The 22083-nt window shown below is 39.7% G+C and overlaps 2 protein-coding genes across 8 annotated transcripts in view; one reads left to right on the top strand and one right to left on the bottom strand.

Moving 5' to 3' along the window:
- The window catches only part of RNF14 (ring finger protein 14), a 31078-nt gene extending 12049 nt beyond the window's left edge, over nt 1–19029 (top strand). For all 5 annotated transcript variants that reach the window (XM_049873937.1, XM_049873938.1, XM_049873936.1 and 2 more), the window contains 5 exons: nt 3002–3529; nt 11576–11804; nt 14536–14708; nt 15882–16012; nt 17950–19029. In XM_049873937.1, the coding sequence (XP_049729894.1) occupies nt 3002–3529; nt 11576–11804; nt 14536–14708; nt 15882–16012; nt 17950–18004 (1116 nt within the window). In that variant the 3' untranslated portion in view covers nt 18005–19029. The remainder of the gene's footprint in view (nt 1–3001; nt 3530–11575; nt 11805–14535; nt 14709–15881; nt 16013–17949) is intronic.
- Nucleotides 14703–22083, bottom strand: part of GNPDA1 (glucosamine-6-phosphate deaminase 1) — a 34283-nt gene continuing 26902 nt past the window's right edge. Inside the window, exons 7-9 of one of the 3 annotated variants that reach the window (XR_007516119.1) lie at nt 21832–21987; nt 15459–15509; nt 14703–15183 (exon numbers count right to left, since the gene is read on the bottom strand). Coding sequence is in view for 2 of the 3 variants with exons in the window: in XM_049873943.1 (XP_049729900.1) it covers nt 21911–21987 (77 nt within the window). In the remaining variant the exon portion in view is untranslated. Of the gene's footprint in view, nt 15184–15458; nt 15510–21527; nt 21988–22083 lie in introns of those variants that run through there. The other 2 variants (XM_049873946.1, XM_049873943.1) reach the window with 2 other exon arrangements.

Below are 22083 nucleotides of genomic sequence, written 5' to 3' on the forward strand. Positions count from 1 at the left end.
GAAGGCTGTGGTCTTTGATCTTCATTAGTAAGTGCTTCAAGTCCTCTTCACTTTCAGCAAGCAAGTTTGTGTCATCTGCATAACGCAGGTTGTTGATGAGTCTTCCTCCAATCCTGATGTCCCGTTCTTCTTCATATAGTCCAGCTTCTCGGATTATTTGCTCAGCATACGGATTAAATAGGTATGGTGAAAGAATACAACCCTGACGCATACCTTTCCTGACTTTAAACCAATCAGTATCCCCTGTGCTGTCCGAACAAGTGCCTCTTTATCTATGTAAAGGTTCCTAATGAGCACGATTAAGTGTTCTGGAATTCTCATTCTTCACAACGTTATCCATAATTTGTTATGATCCACACAGTCGAATGCCTTTGCATAGTCAGTAAAACACAGGTAAACATCCTTCTGGTATTCTCTGCTTTCAGCCAGGATCCATCTGACATCAGCAGTGATATCCCTGGTTCCACATCCTCTTCTGAATCCAGCCTGAATTTCTGGCAGTTCCCTGTCGATATACTGCTGCAGCTGTTTTTGAATGATCTTCAGCAAAATTTTGCTTGCGTGTGATATTAATGATATTGTTTTGTAATTTCCACATTCTGGTGGGTCACCTTTCTTGGGAATAGGCATAAATATGGATCTTTTCCAGTCAGTTGGCCTGGAAGCTGTCTTCCATATTTCTTGGCATAGACGAGTGAGCACCTCCGTGCTGCATCCGTTTGTTGAAACTTCTCAATTTATATTCTGTCAGTTCCTGGAGCCTTGTTTTTTACCAATGCCTTCAGAGCAGCTTGGACTTCTTCCTTCAGTACCATCGGTTCCTAATCATATGCCACCTCTTGAAATGGTTGAACATTGACTAATTCTTTTTGGTATAATGATTCTGTGTATTCCTTCCATCTTCTTTTGATGCTTCCTGCGCCATTTAATATTTTCCCCATAGAATCCTTCACTGTTGCAACTCGGGGCTTGAATTTTTTCTTTAGTTCTCTCAGCTTGAGAAATGCCAAGCATGTTCTTCCCTTTTGGTTTTCCATCTCCAGCTCTTTAACCATGTCATTATAATACTTTACTTTGTCTTCTCGAGACGCCCTTTGAAATCTTCTGTTCAGTTCTTTTACTTCAATTCTTCCTTTTGCTTTAGCTGCTTGACGTTCGAGAGCAAGTTTCAGAGTCTCCTCTGACATCCATCTTGGTCTTTTCTTTCTTTCTTGTCTTTTCAATGACCTCTTGCTTTCTTCATGTATGATGTCCTTGATGTCATTCCACAACTCGTCTGGTCTTCAGTCACTAGCGTTCAGTGCGTCAAATCTATTCTTGAGATGGTCTCTAAATTCAGGTGGGATATACTCAAGGTCATATTTTGGTTCTCATGGACTTGCTCTGATTTTCTTCAGTTTCAGCTTGAACTTGCATATGAGCAATTGATGGTCTGTTCCACAGTCAGCCCCTGGCCTTGTTCCGACTGATGAGATTGAGCTTTTCCCTCGTCTCTTTCCACAGATGTAGTCGATTTGATTTCCGTGTGTTTCATCTGGCAAGGTCCATGTGTATAGTCGCCGTTTATGTTGGTGAAAGAAGGCATTTGCAACGAAGAAGTCGTTGGTCTTGCAAAATTCTATCATTCAATCTCTGGCATTGTTTCTATCACCAAGGCCATGTTTTCTAACTACTGATCCTTCTTCTTTGTTTCCATCTTTCGCATTCCAATCGCCAGTAATTATGAATGCATCCTGATTGCATGTTCGATCAATTTCAGACTGTAGTAGCTGATAAAAATCTTCTATTTCTTCATCTTTGGCCCTAGTGGTTGGTGCATAAATTTGAATAATAGTCGTATTAACTGGTCTTCCTTGTAGGCGTATGGATATTATCCTATCACTGACAGCGTTGTACTTCAGGATAGATCTTGAAACATTTTTTTTGACGATGAATGCAACACCATTCCTCTTCAAGCTGTCATTCCCAGCATACTAGACTATGTGATTCTCTGATTCAAAATGGCCAGTACCAGTCCATTTCAGCTCAGTACTGCCTAGGATATCGATGTTTATGCATTCCATTTCATTTTTGATGATTTCCAGTTTTCCTAGATTCATACTTCGTACATTCCAGGTTCCGATTATTAATGGATGTTTGCAGCTGTTTCTTCTCACTTTGGGTCGTGCCACATCAGCAAATGAAGGTCGCGAAAGCTTTACTCCATCCACGTCATTACGGTTGACTCTACTTTGAGGAGGCAGCTCTTCCCCAGTCATCTTTTAAGTGCCTTCCAACGGGGGGGCTCATCTTCCAGCACTATATCAGACAATGTTTTGCTGATGTTCATAAGGTTTTCACTGGCTAATGCTTTTCAGAAGTGGACTGCCAGGTCCTTCTTCCTAGTCTGTCTTAGTCTGGAAGCTCAGCTGAAACCTGTCCTCCATGGGTGACCCGCCGGTATCTGAATACCAGCGGCATAGCTTCCCGCATCACAGCAACACACAAGCCCCCCCGCAGTACAACAAACTACAAACCGACAGACAGGTGTTAGCCCTCATTAACATAACTGCCTCTAATCCTGCCTCATTAACATCATAGAGGTAGGATTTACAACACATGGGAAAATCACATCAGGTGACAAAATGGTGGACAGGAACACAGGACTGGGAATCATGACCTAGCCAAGGTAACGCTCATTTTGGGGGGATACAATTCAATCCATGACAGTGGCTGTTAATATAAATTTAGTTCTCCCTCTTCACTTTTGGAGTCTTGCCATTCCTCTTGTTTTCGTGGTCCTTCTAGCTTCTGAGTTTGTGTTCTCCTGTGGTTCATGTCACTGAATAGGTTAAGAAATGCTCTGATAAGAATGTTGGTGTCATTTTGCAGCACAGTTTACAGCAGCAGTGAAAAGTAGCGCCAGGAAGTGTAAGGTAAAAAGGTTTAAAGGGTAATCAGGAGTTGGCATCATCATCTTTACTTGCTCAGCTTACCAGCATCCTCATTTGTTTTCTCCTAGCTGTCTGCTCTGTGCAAACACTTGGACAATCTGTGGGAAGAACAGCGTGGCAGTGTGGTCCTGTTCGCCTGGATGCAGTTTCTTAAGGAAGACACCCTAGCGTACCTGAATATCGTCTCTCCTTTTGAGCTCAAGATGGGTTCTCAGGGAAAAGTGCAGAAAAGGGCAGCACAAGCCTCATCCAACACAGAGCTGAATTTTGGAGAAGCTGCTGGCTCTGATGTAGACCAAGAGGAAATTGTGGATGAGAGAGCCGTGCAGGATGTGGAGTCGTTGTCAAGTTTGATCCAGGAAATCTTGGACTTTGATCAGGCACAGCAGAAAAAATGCTTTAACAGTAAATTGTTCCTGTGCAGTATCTGTTTCTGTGACAAGCTGGGTAGTGAATGCATGTATTTCTTGGAGTGTAGGCATGTATACTGCAAAGCCTGTCTGAAGGACTACTTTGAAATCCAGATCAGAGATGGCCAAGTTCAGTGCCTCAACTGCCCAGAACCAAAGTGCCCTTCGGTGGCCACCCCGGGTCAGGTAACTTCTTACTCTGCTGGCAGCTGCCTTCTAATTCTCTTTCACAGAGAAGCAGTCTTCTCAGGAGCTCCCTTGATAGGGCTTATCAGGGCAGTGTGAGGCCGTGGAGCCAGCCCACAAGTTGTTTCACTGTATCTATCAAGAATTCTGGGGTCCATTTAGGCAAATGTAAATGCTTCCTTTGCTGACCTTGGAATGGGTGGTCATAGGCAGAGATGAGTGTTAAGTAATTCTGATTATTTATTTTGTATATCTGCTAGGATCCCATCAACCTTGGGGAATTGCTAGCCTGTCTTTTTTATGTGATTGGGATCTGTAGGGGACATCCCTTGGAGTGGTTAATTGAATCATTTACAGACTTTAAGATTAGGACAGCCTACTTGCTTTGATTTTTTTTTTATAAGCTATATTAAGGCATCATTTTTTTTTTCTTTTCTTTTTTTTTTTTAATAACTTTTATTAAACTTCAAGTGAACGTTTACAAATCCAATCAGTCTGTCACACATAAGTTTACATACATCTCACTCCCTACTCCCACTTACTCTCTCCCTCCTGAGTCAGCCCTTTCAGTCTCTCCTTTCTTGACAATGTTGCCTGCTTCCCTCTCTCTCTATCCTCCCATCCCCCCTCCAGACAAGAGTTGCCAACACAATCTCAAGTGTCCACCTGATATAATTAGCTCACTCTTCATCAGCATCTCTCTCCCACCCGCTGACCAGTCCCTTTCATGCCTGATGAGTTGTCTTCGGGGATGGTTCCTGTCCTGTGTCAACAGAAGGTCTGGGGAGCATGGCCGCCGGGATTCCTCTAGTCTCAGTCAGACCATTAAGTTTGGTCTTTTTATGAGAATTTGGGGTCTGCATCCCACTGATCTCCTGCTCCCTCAGGGGTCCTCTGCTGTGCTCCCTGTCAGGGCAGTCATCGATTGTGGCCGGGCACCACCTAGTTCTTCTGGTCTCAGGATGATGTAGGCCTCTGGTTCATGTGGCCCTTTCTGTCTCTTGGGCTCTTAGTTGTCGTGTGGCCTTGGTGTTCTTCATTTTCCTTTGCTCCAGGTGGGTTGAGACCAATTGCTGCATCTTAGATGGCCGTTTGTTAGCATTTAAGACCCCAGACACCACATTTCAAAGTGGGATGCAGAATGATTTCATAATAGAATTATTTTGCCAATTGACTTAGAAGTCCCCGCAAACCATGTTCCCCAGACCCCTGCGCTTGCTCCGCTGACCTTTGAAGCATTCATTTTATCCCGGAAACTTCTTTGCTTTTGGTCCAGTCCAATTGAGCTGACCTTCCATGTATTGAGTGTTGTCTTTCCCTTCACCTAAAGCAGTTCTTACCTACTGATTAATCAATAAAAAACCCTCTCCCACCCTCCCTCCCTCCCCCCCTCGTAACCACAAAAGTATGTGTTCTTCTCAGGTTTACTATTTCTCAAGATCTTATAATAGTGGTCTTATACAATATTTGTCCTTTTGCCTCTGACTCATTTCGCTCAGCATAATGCCTTCCAGGTTCCTCCATGTTATAAAATGTTTCAGAGATTCGTCACTGTTCTTTATCGATGCGTAGTATTCCATTGTGTGAATATACCACAATTTATTTACCCATTCATCCGTTGATGGACACCTTGGTTGCTTCCAACTTTTTGCTATTGTAAACAGAGCTGCAATAAACATGGGTGTGCATATATCTGTTTGTATGAAGGCTCTTGTATCTCTAGGGTATATTCCTAGGAGTGGGATTTCTGGGTTGTATGGTAGTTCTATTTCTAAGTGTTTAAGATAACGCCAGATAGATTTCCAAAGTGGTTGTACCATTTTACATTCCCACCAGCAGTGTATGAGAGTTCCAATCTCTCCGCAGCCTCTCCAACATTTATTATTTTGTGTTTTTTGGATTAATGCCAGTCTTTTTTTTTTAGTTGGTGTGAGATGGAATCTCATCGTAGTTTTAATTTGCATTTCTCTAATGGCTAATGATCGAGAGCATTTTCTCATGTATCTGTTGGCTGCCTGAATATCTTCTTTAGTGAAATGTGTGTTCATATCCTTTGCCCACTTCTTGATTGGGTTGTTTGTCTTTTTGTGGTTGAGTTTTGACAGAATCATGTAGATTTTAGAGATCAGGCGCTGGTCGGAGATGTCATAGTTGAAGATTCTTTCCCAATCTGTAGGTGGTCTTTTTACTCTTTTGGTGAAGTCTTTAGATGAGCATAGGTGTTTGATTTTTAGGAGCTCCCAGTTATCGGGTTTCTCTTCATCATTTTTGGTAGTGTTTTGTATTCTGTTTATACCTTGTATTAGGGCTCCTAGGGTTGTCCCAATTTTTTCTTCCATGATCTTTATCGTTTTAGTCTTTATGTTTAGGTCTTTGATCCACTTGGAGTTAGTTTTTGTGCATGGTGTGAGGTATGGGTCCTGTTTCATTTTTTTGCAAATGGATATCCAGTTATGCCAGCACCATTTGTTAAAAAGGCTATCTTTTCCCCAGTTAATTGACACTGGTCCTTTGTCAAATATCAGCTGCTCATACGTGGATGGATCTATGTCTGGGTTCTCAATTCTGTTCCATTGGTCTATGTGTCTGTTGTTGTACCAATACCAGGCTGTTTTGACTACTGTGGCTGTATAATAGGTTCTGAAGTCAGGTAAGGTGAGGCCTCCCACTTTCTTCTTCTTTTTCAGTAGTGCTTTGCTTATCCAGGGCTTCTTTCCCTTCCATATGAAATTGGTGATTTGTTTCTCTATCCCCTTAAAATATGACATGGGAATTTGGATCGGAAGTGCGTTAAATGTATAGATGGCTTTTGGTAGAATAGACATTTTTACTATGTTAAGCCTTCCTATCCATGAGCAAGGTATGTTTTTCCACTTAAGTATGTCCTTTTGAATTTCTTGTAGTAGAGCTTTGTAGTTTTCTTTGTATAGGTCTTTTACATCTTTGGTAAGATTTATTCCTAAGTATCTTATCTTCTTGGGGGCTACTGTGAATGGTATTGATTTGGTTATTTCCTCTTCGGTGTTCTTTTTGTTGATGTAGAGGAATCCAAGTGATTTTTGTATGTTTTTTTTATAACCTGAGACTCTGCCAAACTCTTCTATTAGTTTCAGTAGTTTTCTGGAGGATTCCTTAGGGTTTTCTGTGTATATAATCATGTCATCTGCAAATAGTGATAACTTGACTTCTTCCTTGCCAATCCGGATACCTTTTATTTCTTTGTCTAGCCTAATTGCCCTGGCTAAGACTTCCAACACGATGTTGAATAAGAGCGGTGATAAAGGGCATCCTTGTCTGGTTCCCGTTCTCAAGGGAAATGCTTTCAGGTTCTCTCCATTTAGAGTGATATTGGCTGTTGGCTTTGCATAGATGCCCTTTATTATGTTGAGGAATTTTCCTTCAATTCCTATTTTGGTAAGAGTTTTTATCATGAATGGGTGTTGGACTTTGTCAAATGCCTTTTCTGCATCAATTGATAAGATCATGTGGTTTTTGTCTTTTGTTTTATTTATGTGATGGATTACATTAATGGTTTTTCTGATATTAAACCAGCCTTGCATACCTGGTATAAATCCCACTTGATCAGGGTGAATTATTTTTTTGATGTGTTGTTGGATTCTATTGGCTAGAATTTTGTTGAGGATTTTTGCATCAATGTTCATGAGGGATATAGGTCTATAATTTTCTTTTTTTGTAATGTCTTTACCTGGTTTTGGTATCAGGGAGATGGTGGCTTCATAGAATGAATTGGGTAGTATTCCGTCATTTTCTATGCTTTGGAATACCTTTAGTAGTAGTGGTGTTAACTCTTCTCTGAAAGTTTGGTAGAACTCTGCAGTGAAGCCGTCCGGGCCAGGGCTTTTTTTTGTTGGGAGTTTTTTGATTACCGTTTCAATCTCTTTTTTTGTTATGGGTCTATTTAGTTGTTCTACTTCTGAATGTGTTAGTTTAGGTAGGTAGTGTTTTTCCAGGAATTCATCCATTTCTTCTAGGTTTTCGAATTTGTTAGAGTACAATTTTTCATAATAATCTGAAATGATTCTTTTAATTTCATTTGGTTCTGTTGTGATGTGGTCCTTCTCATTTCTTATTCGGGTTATTTGTTTCCTTTCCTGTATTTCTTTAGTCAGTCTAGCCAATGGTTTATCAATTTTGTTAATTTTTTCAAAGAACCAGCTTTTGGCTTTGTTAATTCTTTCGATTGTTTTTCTGTTCTCTAATTCATTTAGTTCAGCTCTAATTTTTATTATTTGTTTTCTTCTGGTGCCTGATGGATTCTTTTGTTGCTCACTTTCTATTTGTTCAAGTTGTGGGGACAGTTCTCTGATTTTGGCTCTTTCTTCTTTTTGTATGTGTGCATTTATTGATATAAATTGGCCTCTGAGCACTGCTTTTGCTGTGTCCCAGAGGTTTTGATAGGAAGTATTTTCATTCTCGTTGCTTTCTATGAATTTCCTTATTCCCTCCTTGATGTCTTCTATAACCCAGTCTTTTTTCAGGAGGGTATTGTTCATTTTCCAAGTATTTGATTTCTTTTCCCTAGTTTTTCTGTTATTGATCTCTAGTTTTATTGCCTTGTGGTCTGAGAAGATGCTTTGTAATATTTCGATGTTTTGGACTCTGCAAAGGTTTGTTTTATGACCTAATATGTGGTCTATTCTAGAGAATGTTCCATGTGCGCTAGAAAAAAAAGTATATTTTGCAGCAGTTGGGTGGAGAGTTCTGTATAAGTCAATGAGGTCAAGTTGGTTGATTGTTGTAATTAGATCTTCCGTGTCTCTGTTGAGCTTCTTACTGGATGTCCTGTCCTTCTCCGAAAGTGGTGTATTGAAGTCTCCTACTATAATTGTGGAGGTATCTATCTCGCTTTTCAATTCTGTTAAAATTTGATTTATGTATCTTGCAGCCCTGTCATTGGGTGCGTAAATATTTAATATGGTTATGTCTTCCTGATCAATTGTCCCTTTTATCATTATGTAGTGTCCTTCTTTATCCTTTGTGGTGGATTTAAGTCTAAAGTCTATTTTGTCAGAAATTAATATTGCTACTCCTCTTCTTTTTTGCTTATTGTTTGCTTGATATACTTTTTTCCATCCTTTGAGTTTTAGTTTGTTTGTGTCTCTAAGTCTAAGGTGTGTCTCTTGTAGGCAGCATATAGATGGATCGTGTTTCTTTATCCAGTCTGTGACTCTCTGTCTCTTTATTGGTGCATTTAGTCCATTTACATTCAGGGTAATTATAGATAAATAAGTTTTTAGTGCTGTCATTTTGATGCCTTTTTATGTGTGTTGTTGACAATTTCATTTTTCCACATACTTTTTTGTGCTGAGGCGTTTTTCTTAGTAAATTGTGAGATCCTCATTTTCATAGTGTTTGACTTTATGTTAGTTGAGTCGTTACGTTTTTCTTGGTTTTTATCTTGAGTTATAGAGTTGTTATACCTTTTTGTGGTTACCTTATTATTTACCCCTATTTTTCTAAGTAAAAACCTAATTTGTATTGTTCTATATCGCCTTGTATCACTCTCCATATGGCAGTTCAGACTATGTATTTAGTCCCTCTTTTTGATTATTGTGATCTTTTACCTATTGACTTCCATGATTCCCTGTTATGTGTATTTTTATTTATTTTTTTTAATTAATCTTAATTTGTTTGTTTTTGTGATTTCCCTATTTGAGTTGATATCAGGACGTTCTGTTTTGTGACCTTGTGTTGTGCTGATATCTGATATTATTGGTTCTCTGACCAAACAATATCCTTTAGTATTTCTTGTAGCTTTGGTTTGGTTTTTGCAGATTCTCTAAACTTGTGTTTGTCTGTAAATATCTTAATTTCGCCTTCATATTTCAGAGAGAGTTTTGCTGGATATATGATCCTTGGCTGGCAGTTTTTCTCCTTCAGTGTTCTGTATATGTCGTCCCATTCCCTTCTTGCCTGCATGGTTTCTGCTGAGTAGTCAGAACATATTCTTATTGATTCTCGCTTGAAGGAAACCTTTCTTTTCTCCCTGGCTGCTTTTAAAATTTTCTGTTTATCTTTGGTTTTGGTGAGTTTGATGATAATATGTCTTGGTGTTTTTCTTTTTGTATCAATCTTAAATGGGGTTCGATGAGCATCTTGGATAGCTATCCTTTCGTCTTTCATGATGTCAGGGAAGTTTTCTGTCAGGAGTTCTTCAACTATTTTCTCTGTGTTTTCTGTCCCCCCTCCCTGTTCTGGGACTCCAATCACCCGCAGGTTATCCTTCTTGATAGAGTCCCACATAATTCTTAGGGTTTCTTCATTTTTTTTAATTCTTTTATTCGATTTTTTTTCAGCTATGTTGGTGTTGATTCCCTGGTCCTCCAGATGTCCCAGTCTGCATTCTAATTGCTCAAGTCTGCTCCTCTGACTTCCTAGTGCGTTGTCTAATTCTGTTATTTTATTGTTAATCTTTTGGATTTCTACATGTTGTCTCTCTGTGGATTCTTGCAACTTATTAATTTTTCCACTATGTTCTTGAATAATCTTTTTGAGTTCTTCAACAGTTTTATCAGTGTGTTCCTTGGCTTTTTCTGCAGTTATCCTAATTTCATTTGTGATATCATTAAGCATTCTGTAAATTAGTTTTTTATATTCTGTATCTGATAATTCCAAGATTGTATCTTCATTTGGGAAAGGTTTTGATTCTTTTGTTTGGGGGGTTGGAGAAGCTGTCATGGTCTGCTTCTTTAAGTGGTTTGATATGGATTGTTGTCTCCGAGCCATCACTGGGAAACTAGTTTTTCCAGAAAATCCGCTAAAAAAAAAAAATGCAGTCAGATCCCTATCAGAGTTCTCCCTCTGGCTCAGGCTATTCAGATGTTAATGAAGCCGCTTGGGGAGGATGGAGGAGGGAACAGAGAGATAGGAGAGTAGCACCTCAGAGTATAGCCAGAGTTGCTTGTCTTGCTTGGAATGACTATTATATCTGAGATTCCCGCGGGCGCGTCGCCTATGTGTGCTGGCTGTGTGGAGATTGCCCCCGGGGGGTCTGGCCCACTGGAGTCACAGTCAGATCCTCCGCTTCCAGCCCCATGCCCAGCGTCAAGGCACCCCTACTGGGACGGTGCACTCTCGACTCCAAAATCAGTCGCTGCCTCCCGGGGACTTCTCCTCCCTCCAGCCGCGTGGCCGTGCCGCCCCGAGAACCAGTTGAGCCTCCTCCCGGGGTTAGTTCAGATGGGTGGAGCAGGTCCCTGTGCTTGTGCCGTGACCGAGTGTCCCGGCTGGGACGCTGTTCTCCCCGCTCCAATACCAGTCGCTGCCTCCCGGGGACTTCTCCTACCGGCTGCGTCCCACGCCGCCCGCGCGACCTGGCTGGTCCCCTTCCCGGGGTTAGTTCAGGGGGGTGGAGCAACTCTCCGTGTTTATGGCGTACCTGCGTCCAGTCCAAATCCGTGCGGGACGGTTCCCCGGCTTAGATGCTGCTCTTTCTGCTCCAAGACCAGTCACTGCCTCCCAGGGACTTCTCCTACCGGCTGCGTCCCACGCCGCCCGTGGAACCGGCTGGTCCCCCTCCCGGGGTTAGTTCAGGAGGATGGAGCGGGTCTCTGTGCTTGTGCCGTACCTGACTGGTACGCTGGCTCCAGGCTCTGGAAACAATCCTTGCTTCCCCGTATTAGTTCGTTCTCCGTCTCTAAATCTGTGTTTGTTGTTCAGGGTTCGTAGATTGTTATGTATGTGATCGATTCACTTGTTTTTCCGTGTCTTTGTTGTAAGAGGGATTCGAGGTAGCGTCTACCTAGTCCGCCATCTTGGCTCCGCCCCTAAGGCATCATTTTTATTACAATAAACTGTACCCACTTAAAGTACACGGTTTCCTTAGTTTTGACAAATGTGTAGACCCTCGTAACTACCACCTCAGTCAAGATATAGACTATTTTCATACTTGATCTGATTTTGAAGTGAGACAGAGGGTTTTCATTTATGTGCCCATCTGGTTTGCCCCAGCATCGCAAGGATCTCCTGAGGATCAAAACTCGTTGGGGAATCATTAGACCTATGGTGCTTTGTATTTTCCTTCAGGTCAAAGAGCTAGTGGAAGCAGAGTTATTTGCCCGTTATGACCACCTTCTCCTCCAGTCCACCTTGGACCTGATGGCAGATGTGGTATACTGCCCCCGCCCATGCTGCCAGCTGCCCGTAATGCAAGAGCCTGGCTGCACCATGGCCATCTGCCCCAGCTGCAATTTTGCCTTCTGTACCTTGTGCAGATTGACCTACCATGGGGTCTCTCCCTGTAACGTGACAGCAGGTAAGTTGTAGCCAAGTGAGCTGAACTCCCTTACCTCCCCCCTCCCCAGCTCCCACCCCAAAGAAAGTCATATCATTTCAGTTTGGAAGTATTCATTCAATAAACGTTTTGGGAACAATCACTGTCCTGGGCACTGGTGATAGAGTAGTGACCAAAAGAAACAAAATCTCTGCCCTCATGGAACTTATATTCTAGTGAAGGAGACAGGCAAACAAAATAAATAAGGGTATTAGGTGGTAAGTACTAAGGGGAGCCCTGGTGGTACAGTAGATAAGAGCTTGGCTGCTAACGAAAAGCAGGAGTTCAAACCCATCAGCTGCTCCTTGGAAACCCTATGGGGCAGTTCTACTCTGTCCTACAGGGTTGGTTTGAGTCGGAATTGACCAGATGGCAATGGGTTTGGTTTTGGTTTAAAGTGCTAAGTAGGAAAAAATAAATAAAGCAAGGGGAGGATATGAAATGTTCTGAGTGGGAGAGGGTTTGGGATTTTAGTTAGGAAAGCAAGGGGAAGCCTTACTGGCAAAACGGTTTGAGTAAAGACTTGATTGAAGTAAGGAAACAAGCCATGCGGATATCAGGGGGAACATTCCAGGAGAAGGAACGGCAAGGTACTTTCTACCTAAGACCATGGAATAATCTAGATCCTGGGTGGCACATGTAGAGTATCTAAGCTGCCACTCGTGTTTCCATGGCACATGTGTCCGACCAGTCATCAAGTGCTCTCTCACTGAGCCTATGAAAGCCTCAGCATCTTCCTCAACGTAGTGCTTCAGAAAGTCACCATCTATTGAAGTAGGCATAGGAGGTGAAACCTGTTTGCCATTTCTGATCTAGATAAGGACTGGGAAATCAGGCCCCTGACATTGGTTTAGCTGGACTTTGGTCCAGTTTGACTTAGTCTCACTCTCATACGTAACAGGGATGATAATAATAATAGCTACTTCATAGGTTATCGTGAGGATGAACAAACCGATGTAGTGCTACTCAGAGTAGGCAAATTTGTTTTCCCGATCAATGATGAGGTAAGTGTAGAAAATGACCGTCAGGGTTAGAAACTTTTATGGCAATTTAACAGAGTAATTTTCTGTCCGTCAAATCTAATTATAAAAATTTAGGCTTATATTTTTTTGTCTTTAATTTTTCTAGTAATTCATTATCATTGTAATTTACCAAAGTATTTGGCCCATGACAGGTTGGGGGGAAAAACTGGTCCTTCACCATAAATAGTTTGAGAAACAGTGAGCAAATACATGCAAAATACAAAGTGTTAATAAAAAAAAAAAAATTTTTTTTTTTTTTAATTATTACTAAGTTACTAATTGCTACTGTTAGCAGAGTGTCATTATCTCCTAGGAAGTACCATAAGAGGAAGGAGTGAGTAGACATTCCACTTGTCCAGGGCAGAGTCTTGTGGGCAGGAGGAGCTGGGTTGGAGAACTCACCTAAGTATATTATCAACCTTTACTTTAGTAACCTTATTATTGAGAGGCTGAAATACATTTGAGGCATTTCACAGCATTCAGGGCCTTCAGCAAAATTAGGAAGACACACACACACACACACACACACACAATACTACCACGTAAAATATATGAACTACTAACAATTTTATTATTTTGAGACTATTAGAGCAATAACCTGTTGTGCTTAAGATGTCTAGGAACACAAAAATGCTTTGAATGATTAGAGGGGTGAAACGGTCCATGTCTGCTATCTTGAATTAGAGGTGATGGAGCCGTGGGATTAACAGGTGAAGGAAAAGAATGCGGCTGTGATTCTGCCCCAGGTGATGTCCACTGCGTAAAAAGAGACAGACCTTTAAGTAATATGCGGAAAGTAAACTAATAAAATAACAAGAACATTGTTGAGAGAGGTTTTTGAAGCTAATTAGTGGTGTTGAAAAATTAAGGTAATAGAATTACGAAAAAAGCCTCTCGTCTGTAAGTAAAACCTTTGTGAATGGATGCCTGGTTCATCTGCGTTAAGTAACAGAGCAATAGAAATCAGTTGGCAGGAGGAACCTCTTAGCACCTGTAACAAAGCATAGCACAGGGTGAGACTGAGGGTGGTAAATTGTATTCACTGATTTTTTAAAATACAAAACTGAACAGTTAGTCTTTGCCCTTAAGCCACAGACGCTTTTGTGTATTGGCCAAGCCTTGCTTACCAGATGGTAGGTGATGCTGACCTAGTGGAAAAATCAGTAAACATGTCTGTTTCAACCTTTGTGTCTTTTAGGTAAGTCAGTCTTTAACTAAAAAAAAAAACTGTGTACTATTAATTGCACAAATATATCAACATTAATAAATCAAAGGGGAAAAAACTCCATTAGTCTTCTACCATTAGCAAATCCATGTTTTTTTAGTTGGGGCACTCCCTTCCGTTCTTTGTGAGCTGTGCGTGTATAATTTACACATTTGTAATGTAAGTGTAATTTTTTTCTGAATTCTATAATAAGCATTTTAATTGCGTTACAGCCATTCCAAGTTTCTAATAACTGACTATTATGTCCTTAAATGGCTCTCCCACACGTAATTGCCCCCTGGGACGTTTAACCCGTTTGCCGTAGTTATACACATCTCTACCCGTATGCCTTTACTTTGGATTAATTCCTTAGGATAAAGCCCCAGGAATAGCGTTATTGAGTAGTCAAAGGTTATGGTCGTTTTTAGTGGTTTTTAGTCAGCACTGCAAAATTGTTTAAAAGTTAATTTTCCATTTCACTTTCTAGAGAAGTTAATGGACTTGCGAAATGAGTACCTGAAAGCAGATGAGGCCAGTAAAAGATTTTTGGAACAGAGGTATGGTAAGAGGGTGATTCAGAAGGCACTGGAAGAGATGGAAAGTAAGGAGTGGCTAGAAAAGAACTCAAAGAGCTGCCCGTGCTGTGGAACTCCCATAGAGGTAAATATTTCTGGACAGACTTGAATGTCAACAAGACTTGCAAGCATGTTACGATTGCCTCAAGAAGCCTGATAGTCAATTTTATGACTTATTAAGAAAACACATTCTGGTATCTATTGAGCCTTCTTACTTAGCAGATGCAAATTTATTACTAGATATTGTTATTTACCTTAAATGTACGTAGGCTTCCTTTTTGAAGTGCTTTTACACAGTGACAATTGTCCTCACACACATACACACACAAAAACCAACCAAGCCGGTTGCTGTGGAGTCAGTTCCAACTCAGGGCCACCCCCTGTGTGTCAGGGTGGAACTGCCCTGTAGGTTTTCAATGGCTCTGATCTGTCAGCAGTAGATCACCAGGCCTTTCTTCCCAGGTCCCTTTGGGTGGACTTGAATCGCCAACTCTTCAGTTAGTAGCCAAGTGCTTAAACTGTTTGCACCACCCAGGGAATGCTTCTCACATTATATCCACCTGAAAATTGAATAGGTTGTAAGGACGCCATACTAGAGCTACAAACAACTCTTAACTCATTTATGATTTAAAAAAAAAAAAAAAAATCAAGTCTGACTTTTCCTCAACACTATGCTGAGATGTAGAACACCTGTTTAGCAATTTTTCCATTAATCTGAGCCAAAATAATTAGGTAAGTCTTAATTCATTTTAAAATTGAAATGTATTTTGCCTTTGATCTACTGTTCCATTCTACTTTGTCTGAACTGAACCTAATGAGGTGATTCTCTACTTACTCCATGAAGGAAACTGGCATTATGTTTAGTCACCTCTGGCACGCCTCAGTCCTGTAATAGAGTGGGAATTTGATACTTAGATTTATGTAAAAAACATAAAATCACACGTTTTAAATCCAAACATTTTAACATTAATCTGTTACTACACATTCCGCATATAATATGCATGTGTGGCTTTTATCTAGTGTTTATTAGAAGAGATTTTGCTAAGTGTCTAGTGGTAGGAGCACCTGCTACATATTTTCCTTAATGCTTATTTTGCATTATAAGTAATATAGTTTTTGAAGTGTTACCTGTATATCTTGACCTTGTATGAGCAAAGGGAAAAGACTAGGAAAATGTTGTACTAAATCTTTTTGGCAAGTGTGTTTCTCTTTTGCTTTTACAGCCTGGATATTTTTCTCTTTCTATTCTTCCCACCAGAAATTAGATGGGTGTAACAAGATGACATGTACTGGCTGTATGCAGTATTTCTGCTGGATTTGCATGGGTTCTCTCTCTAGAGCAAACCCATATAAACATTTTAATGATCCTGCTTCCCCCTGTTTTAACCGGTATGTATACACAGACCTCCCCAGGCATGGCAGCAATTTGTGGTACTTGATTTGCAGATCACAAGTCTAATGTTTTACTTAAGTACTTGGACTTATTAGAGAGAATTCTCTGACCTGTTTTCCTATACATATGAATTTCTATATTACTTTCTCAAAAATGAGTTTTAGATTGGGAACATAACACTATCTAGAATTTTTTATTTTTTAACCTCCCCAACATTTATAGTGAGAATTTTCAAACATACAGAAAAGTTGAAAGGATAGCATTGTGAATAGCAGAACACCTTACACCTAAATTAACAATTGATAACATTTTGCTGTATTTGTTTTATTTAACTTTTTTGTTGAACTACTTGAAGCTAAATCGGAGATGTGATGACACTTCAACTCTAAATCCTTCCACATGTATCTCCTGAGATGAGAAAATTCTTCTGCATAACCAAAGTACTTAAAAACAAATTTAGCAATAATGTCATACTATCAGTAGGTATTTAAAACATCCCAATTATTTCTAAAATGTCTTTGTAAGCTGTTTTAGTGAACCAGGATCTAATCAAGGTTCACTCATTCTATTTGGTTCTGTATCTTTAGTCTTTTTTAATATAGAATAGATTCACCCCCTTTTTGATGTGTTTTGGGTAGAGACATTAATTTTTTGAGGAGCCTAGGCAAGTTGCCCTGTATGACATCATACTTTCCAGAGTTTTTTCCCCCATGCTATCTTGTTTCTCCATCCTATTTCTGTAAACTGGAAGTTAGATCCAGATTGAGGTTTGATTAGGTTTAGGGTAAACATTTTTGACAAGAATACTTGATGGGAAGTGATGATATTCTATCACATTTAAAAAAAAAAAAAAAAGACCAAACCCATTGCCCTTGGGTCAATTCTGACTCATAGTGACCCCAGAAGACAGAGTAGAACTGCCCCACAGGGTTTCCAAGGAGCAGCTGGTGGATTCGAACTGCCAACCCTCTGGTTAGCAGCCATAGCTCTTAACCATTGCGGAGGCCCAAAGTGTCAGGTTCTCCCAACTGTCAGTGATGCTCGGTTTGATCATTTGCTTCACTGTAGAGTTAAGTTTTCCTTTTCATTATTAATAAGGAACCTGTGGGGGTAATTCCTTGGCATGGTGTCAATATTGTTTTCTCCAGCATCTTTCCAGTTTCAGCATCAATTGATGACCCTTGTTACTAGACATCTGTAGAGTATCTACAATCATTTGTATTACATGACTATAAGAGAAGCTATAAGAGAAGTTGAAGAAACAAGCCCTGCCCCTTGAATTTAGAATTGGGATTTGCATGTATTTTAGGTAACTTAAAGGAAAGATGACAAAGTTGGTAGCTACAAAACATTTTACAAATGGAGGGTGCATGGATGGCGAAGATAAAGAAACATGGAATGATTGGCATGTAATAGAGCTATCGTGTCTTGACGGAGTTCAGCTTCTCCTAAATTGCCTGACTTCCCCTAAAAATTGCCTGACTTCCCCTACCTTGGCTTATTCCACATATTGTGTACATTGAGTATCAGTACTTTGTGATTTCCTTCCCCATTATTATTGTTTTATCCTAGACCCAAAAGAGTGGTCTGAATCCTAGAAGGGCTCTTCTTAATAACTTTAAGACAGCTTATCCAGAGACACCCAGATTTCAGCCCTCCTCAGTATAGTGATTAAAGGAGAGAAATATACAAAGATATTATCAGAAGAGTGGAGAAAATATTTAATTGCACATGAAAAATAACAGGCATATGGGAAAAACAGGCAACTCAAAGAGAGAACACTAACAGAAACAGTAACAATTCCAGTAAAATACTAGCACAATTAAAAAAATACATGGAAAATTCCTAGCAGAAATACTAAACATAGGACTTTATCTTCAAAAGAAAAAAAGCAAAATAAATTTTTTAAAAAAAATGTATTTTATGCTTCCAGGTTGTTCCATGCTGTGGATATTAATGGAGACATTTTAGATGAAATTGAAGACTAGTTAACTCCTACTGTTCAAGATATGGAAGTGGAATGGTTTTCCCTAATCTTTTGTTGACTACATAGAGTTACCTTGCAGGATATTTAGGGTATCATCCATTTAGTCTTCCTATGTAGAAGATACGGAAGAACAAGGTTTATATTTTCATTTGATACTACTGATTAAGGCATATTCATATATTTCTCAATGTAACATAAATTGAGAAAATTATAAGCCAAAGGATTAAACAATGAAAACTAGAGAATATTAAATATTACAATGTATGCCAGCTCTGCATAGTTAAAAATTAAGTATTTTCTTCCCCAAGCTACAGGTAAGAAGAGGGGTCACAGGTTTAACTTACTGACCCTTTTATCTCTGAGAAGGATCCCTCCAAGGCATTCCTGTTCAGGCTCCCTCAGGACTACTGCTTACAGCTGGGGTGGGTAGAAGCTTTATTAAAATTGTACTGAGAGCTGTAACTTATTACAAGCATGATCTTATTTCCTCCGTGTTATTCACATTCCTTCCAACCTAAATTTCTTCTGAGTTTTCCTTGGAGGGAACACTTTATAACTGCTTAGATGGCCCAAGTGTCATTTTGATCTTCTGCTTTCCAGAATAGAGATGTATATAGATAATTTAAAAAATATGTTTTAATACCACAAACACCATGTGACACCTGATATTTATTAGTGGTACATAGTCCACTGGTTCTGAGCCAAATCCAGAAGAATTTCAGCCCTTTTCAACTTCCCTGAGCAATAGATCCTAGATTCAAAACGACTTGTCTTTGCTACCTTTTGTTGCTCATCCTGTCCCCTTACTCCCATCCACCGTTGGTTGGGAAGGACAATTTTAATAATTCCAGCCGCTCATGTTTGTATTTCCTCTGCTGGAATAGGAGAAAGCCCAATATATTGCCAAGCTGAACTTTCCTGTCCACACCACTGTAATTCAAGATTCTTTTTCTTTTTAAAGATATTCTCTAATGAGTTATGGGAATTTAGCTCCTACCCTTCCCCCCACCCCCCGCCTTTTTTTTTAACAGCAGTGTTTTGGGGGATAATTTTGGTTTGATTCTTAGATACCAAAATACCTGGGTTTTTGTTGGCTTTTTGGAAAATTGTCTTTCCTTATTGTTTGGGGAGTGGCTTGGTAGCAAAATAAAATTTTTTGAAAAAGAGGACAGAGGAATTCAGTAGCAGTTTGTGAACATCTTCTTTTTTCTTACCTTGTCATTGAAAATTGGGGAAACCCTTTCAACCTTTTTGTGAGTGTGCCCTGGCCAAAGAGTCAGCAGGGTCTGTGTTTCTGGATTGTCACTGAGGATGCTTAATCTTAACAGTACCCATTGCCGTTGAGTCGGTTCCAACTCATAGCAACCCTATAGTACGGGATAGAAACCACAGGGTTTCCAAGGCTGTAATCTTTACGGAAGCAGAATGCCACACCGCCGCATCTTTCTCCTACGGAGTGGCTGGTGGGTACAAACCTCCAACCTTTCAGTTAGCAGCCAAGTGTTTAACCACTGTGCCACCTGGGCTCTTCAGCCTTAACAATAAAGATAATGAAAGACGTTATCTTTTAATTAGATCTGAGTTGCTGCTATTTGTTCTGTTGCCAAAGCAACTGATCACATTTAAAAACTCTGTTTGGCATATAACATATTCTTAAGGTGAGAACAAAAAAAGTCTCTGAACAGCACCTTTTCTTATCCTTGGCTTGTGACTGAGCTTAGTTTTAGGGCGCATATTTTATTTAAACCATGTATTTTCATGGACTTTATTCAGTGTATTTTATATAAGAACTAAAGTTACTTTAAAGGATAAGTTGAAGATAATAAATGGGAATAAAAAAGACTAATTATACAATATATACCGGAGAACAGTGACTACAGTGAACAGGATTCCCAGTTCTGGCTCTTTTCAGTAGTTGTCACTCCTTTAGTTCATGGGTTGATTGATATTCTCTAGAGGTCATTTTATTTTAGGCTGTTGCACATTATGTTGATATAGCAGAAGGCAAGAAGCCTTCATAATGCAATTCGTGAAAGAAATGGGCTTTTTTTTTTTTTTTTTGCCCATTTATGATTAAAAAAATCAACAAATGTGGTTAGTCTCAAAGACTTGTTTGTTCACCTGAGTGTTTCTTCCTTTCTTCCTTAGGTACAAAATCTTCACTGCTCATTTTTAACAAAGTATGACTTTTAAGTCTTATTTTTGTAGCATGAGTTATGAGTTAATTTTAAGATGACTTCTGTTTTGGTAGAGTACTTCTGTCTCTGAATAAATGAAAGGTTGGGGTAACCTTCCGAATGCCCTAGAAATGAATGGTCTGTGCAAGACTGCTATGTCAAGAAAGTATAAGATAAAGAGTTTTGTTCCTAGATAAGTTTCATGGAGGTGATTTTTATGAGTGGATTGAGATTTGCCATACATTGACATGAACCTCATGGGTCCTTTTGCTGAGAGTGAGGGGCCCTTTGCAGATGGATAATTCATTCTGCCCAAAACAGTAGTTTGAAAAGGGTGTGTGTACCTCTTGGTTTTTATATAAAGTTTTGTGTCTAGAGCTAATAAATGAAAATGATCTACTAAATAACTTTTTAAGCTCGTGATTGAACTAACTTTTCAGGACCTGCCTTTGTCAGTTGAGATGCATCTTGTCCCATCCATCTTTCAAAATAAACTATTTTAGACTAGTTTTAGATTTATGGAAAAATTTGAAGATAGTACAGAGAGCTCCCTTATACCCCACACTGTTTGCCCTGTTATCAACATTTCACATTAGTATGGTATATTTGTCACAATTAATAATAGATACATTATTATTAATTAGAGTCCATTAACTAGAGCTGAAAAACTTTTCTGTTCCAGGATCCCATCCAGGCTACTACATTACATTCAGTTGTAATGTCTCGCTAGGCTCCTCTTGGCTGTGACAGTTGTCTTATCCATTTTTGTTGTTGTTAGGTACCGTCAACTTGGTTCTGACTCACAGTGACCCTATATACAGCAGAACAAAACACTGCCTGGTCTTGCACCATCCTCACAATTACTGCTATGTTTGAGTCTTTTATTGTAGCTACTGTGTTATGGAGGTTGGATGAACCCCTGAAACTACTACCCTAAGTGTCAGTCCATCTCGTTGAGGGTCTTCCTCTTTTTCGCTGATCCTCTAGTTTACCAAGCATGATGTCTTTCTCCAGACCTGGTCCCTCCTGATAACATGTCCAAAGTATGTGAGACGAAGTCTTGCCCTTCTCCCTTCTGAGGAGCATTTCGGCTATACTTCTTCCAAGATGGATTTTTTCATTCTTCTGGCAGTCCATGGTATATTCAATATTTTCACCAACACCGTAATTCAAAGGCATTACTTCTTCTTTGGTCTTCCTTATTCATTGTCCAGCTTTCAGACCCATATGAGGCAATTAGCTATTGATTATTAACTATTATTAGTGTTATGTAAACATCCATTATATCTGGATGCACCTGGATTGGTCAGGAGCTAGAAATTTTTTCTTGAAGACTGATTACTTAATTTTAGCAGGCTCAACAAATCAATGAAATTTGTTTCAATTGAGGTCTTTTTGTAACTTCAAGTTAGTTATTTTTCAGGACACTTCACTGGCTGTATGTGTGCAGTCTTAGGCAGTGTACCTGCTGTGATCATTTCCCTGCTCAGCTTCATGAGGAAATCATTAAACATTGAATAAGTTGATCAGAACATTCTGTGGGTCAGCTGGACCCATGAAGCTCCACATAGCATGACAGGACTAGCCTTCCATCTCAGCTAAATATGGAATCAGGCAAGTGAGTGAGCAAGCAAGCATCTAGTGGACGTACCTTTCCTTTCAAGGAGATGAAGGAAATGTGGGTTCTAGGGAAAAGACTCAGCAACCATACTTCCAGAACTGTTGCATTGTCAGTAAGGCCGTTTTTCAATTGTAGAGGATTCTAGTTTATATTTGAAATTCTTTAATGTACTTACTATTTCTTTTTCTGTCAAGAGAAATGAGAGTTAATCAGATATAATAATTATAAAGCTATCCATATGGCTACCTACTTCGAAGGGATTTTTAAAATTTTGAGTGAAAT

This window comes from Elephas maximus, chromosome 2, assembly GCF_024166365.1.
Source record: "Elephas maximus indicus isolate mEleMax1 chromosome 2, mEleMax1 primary haplotype, whole genome shotgun sequence".
NCBI classification, from domain to species: Eukaryota; Metazoa; Chordata; class Mammalia; order Proboscidea; family Elephantidae; genus Elephas; species Elephas maximus.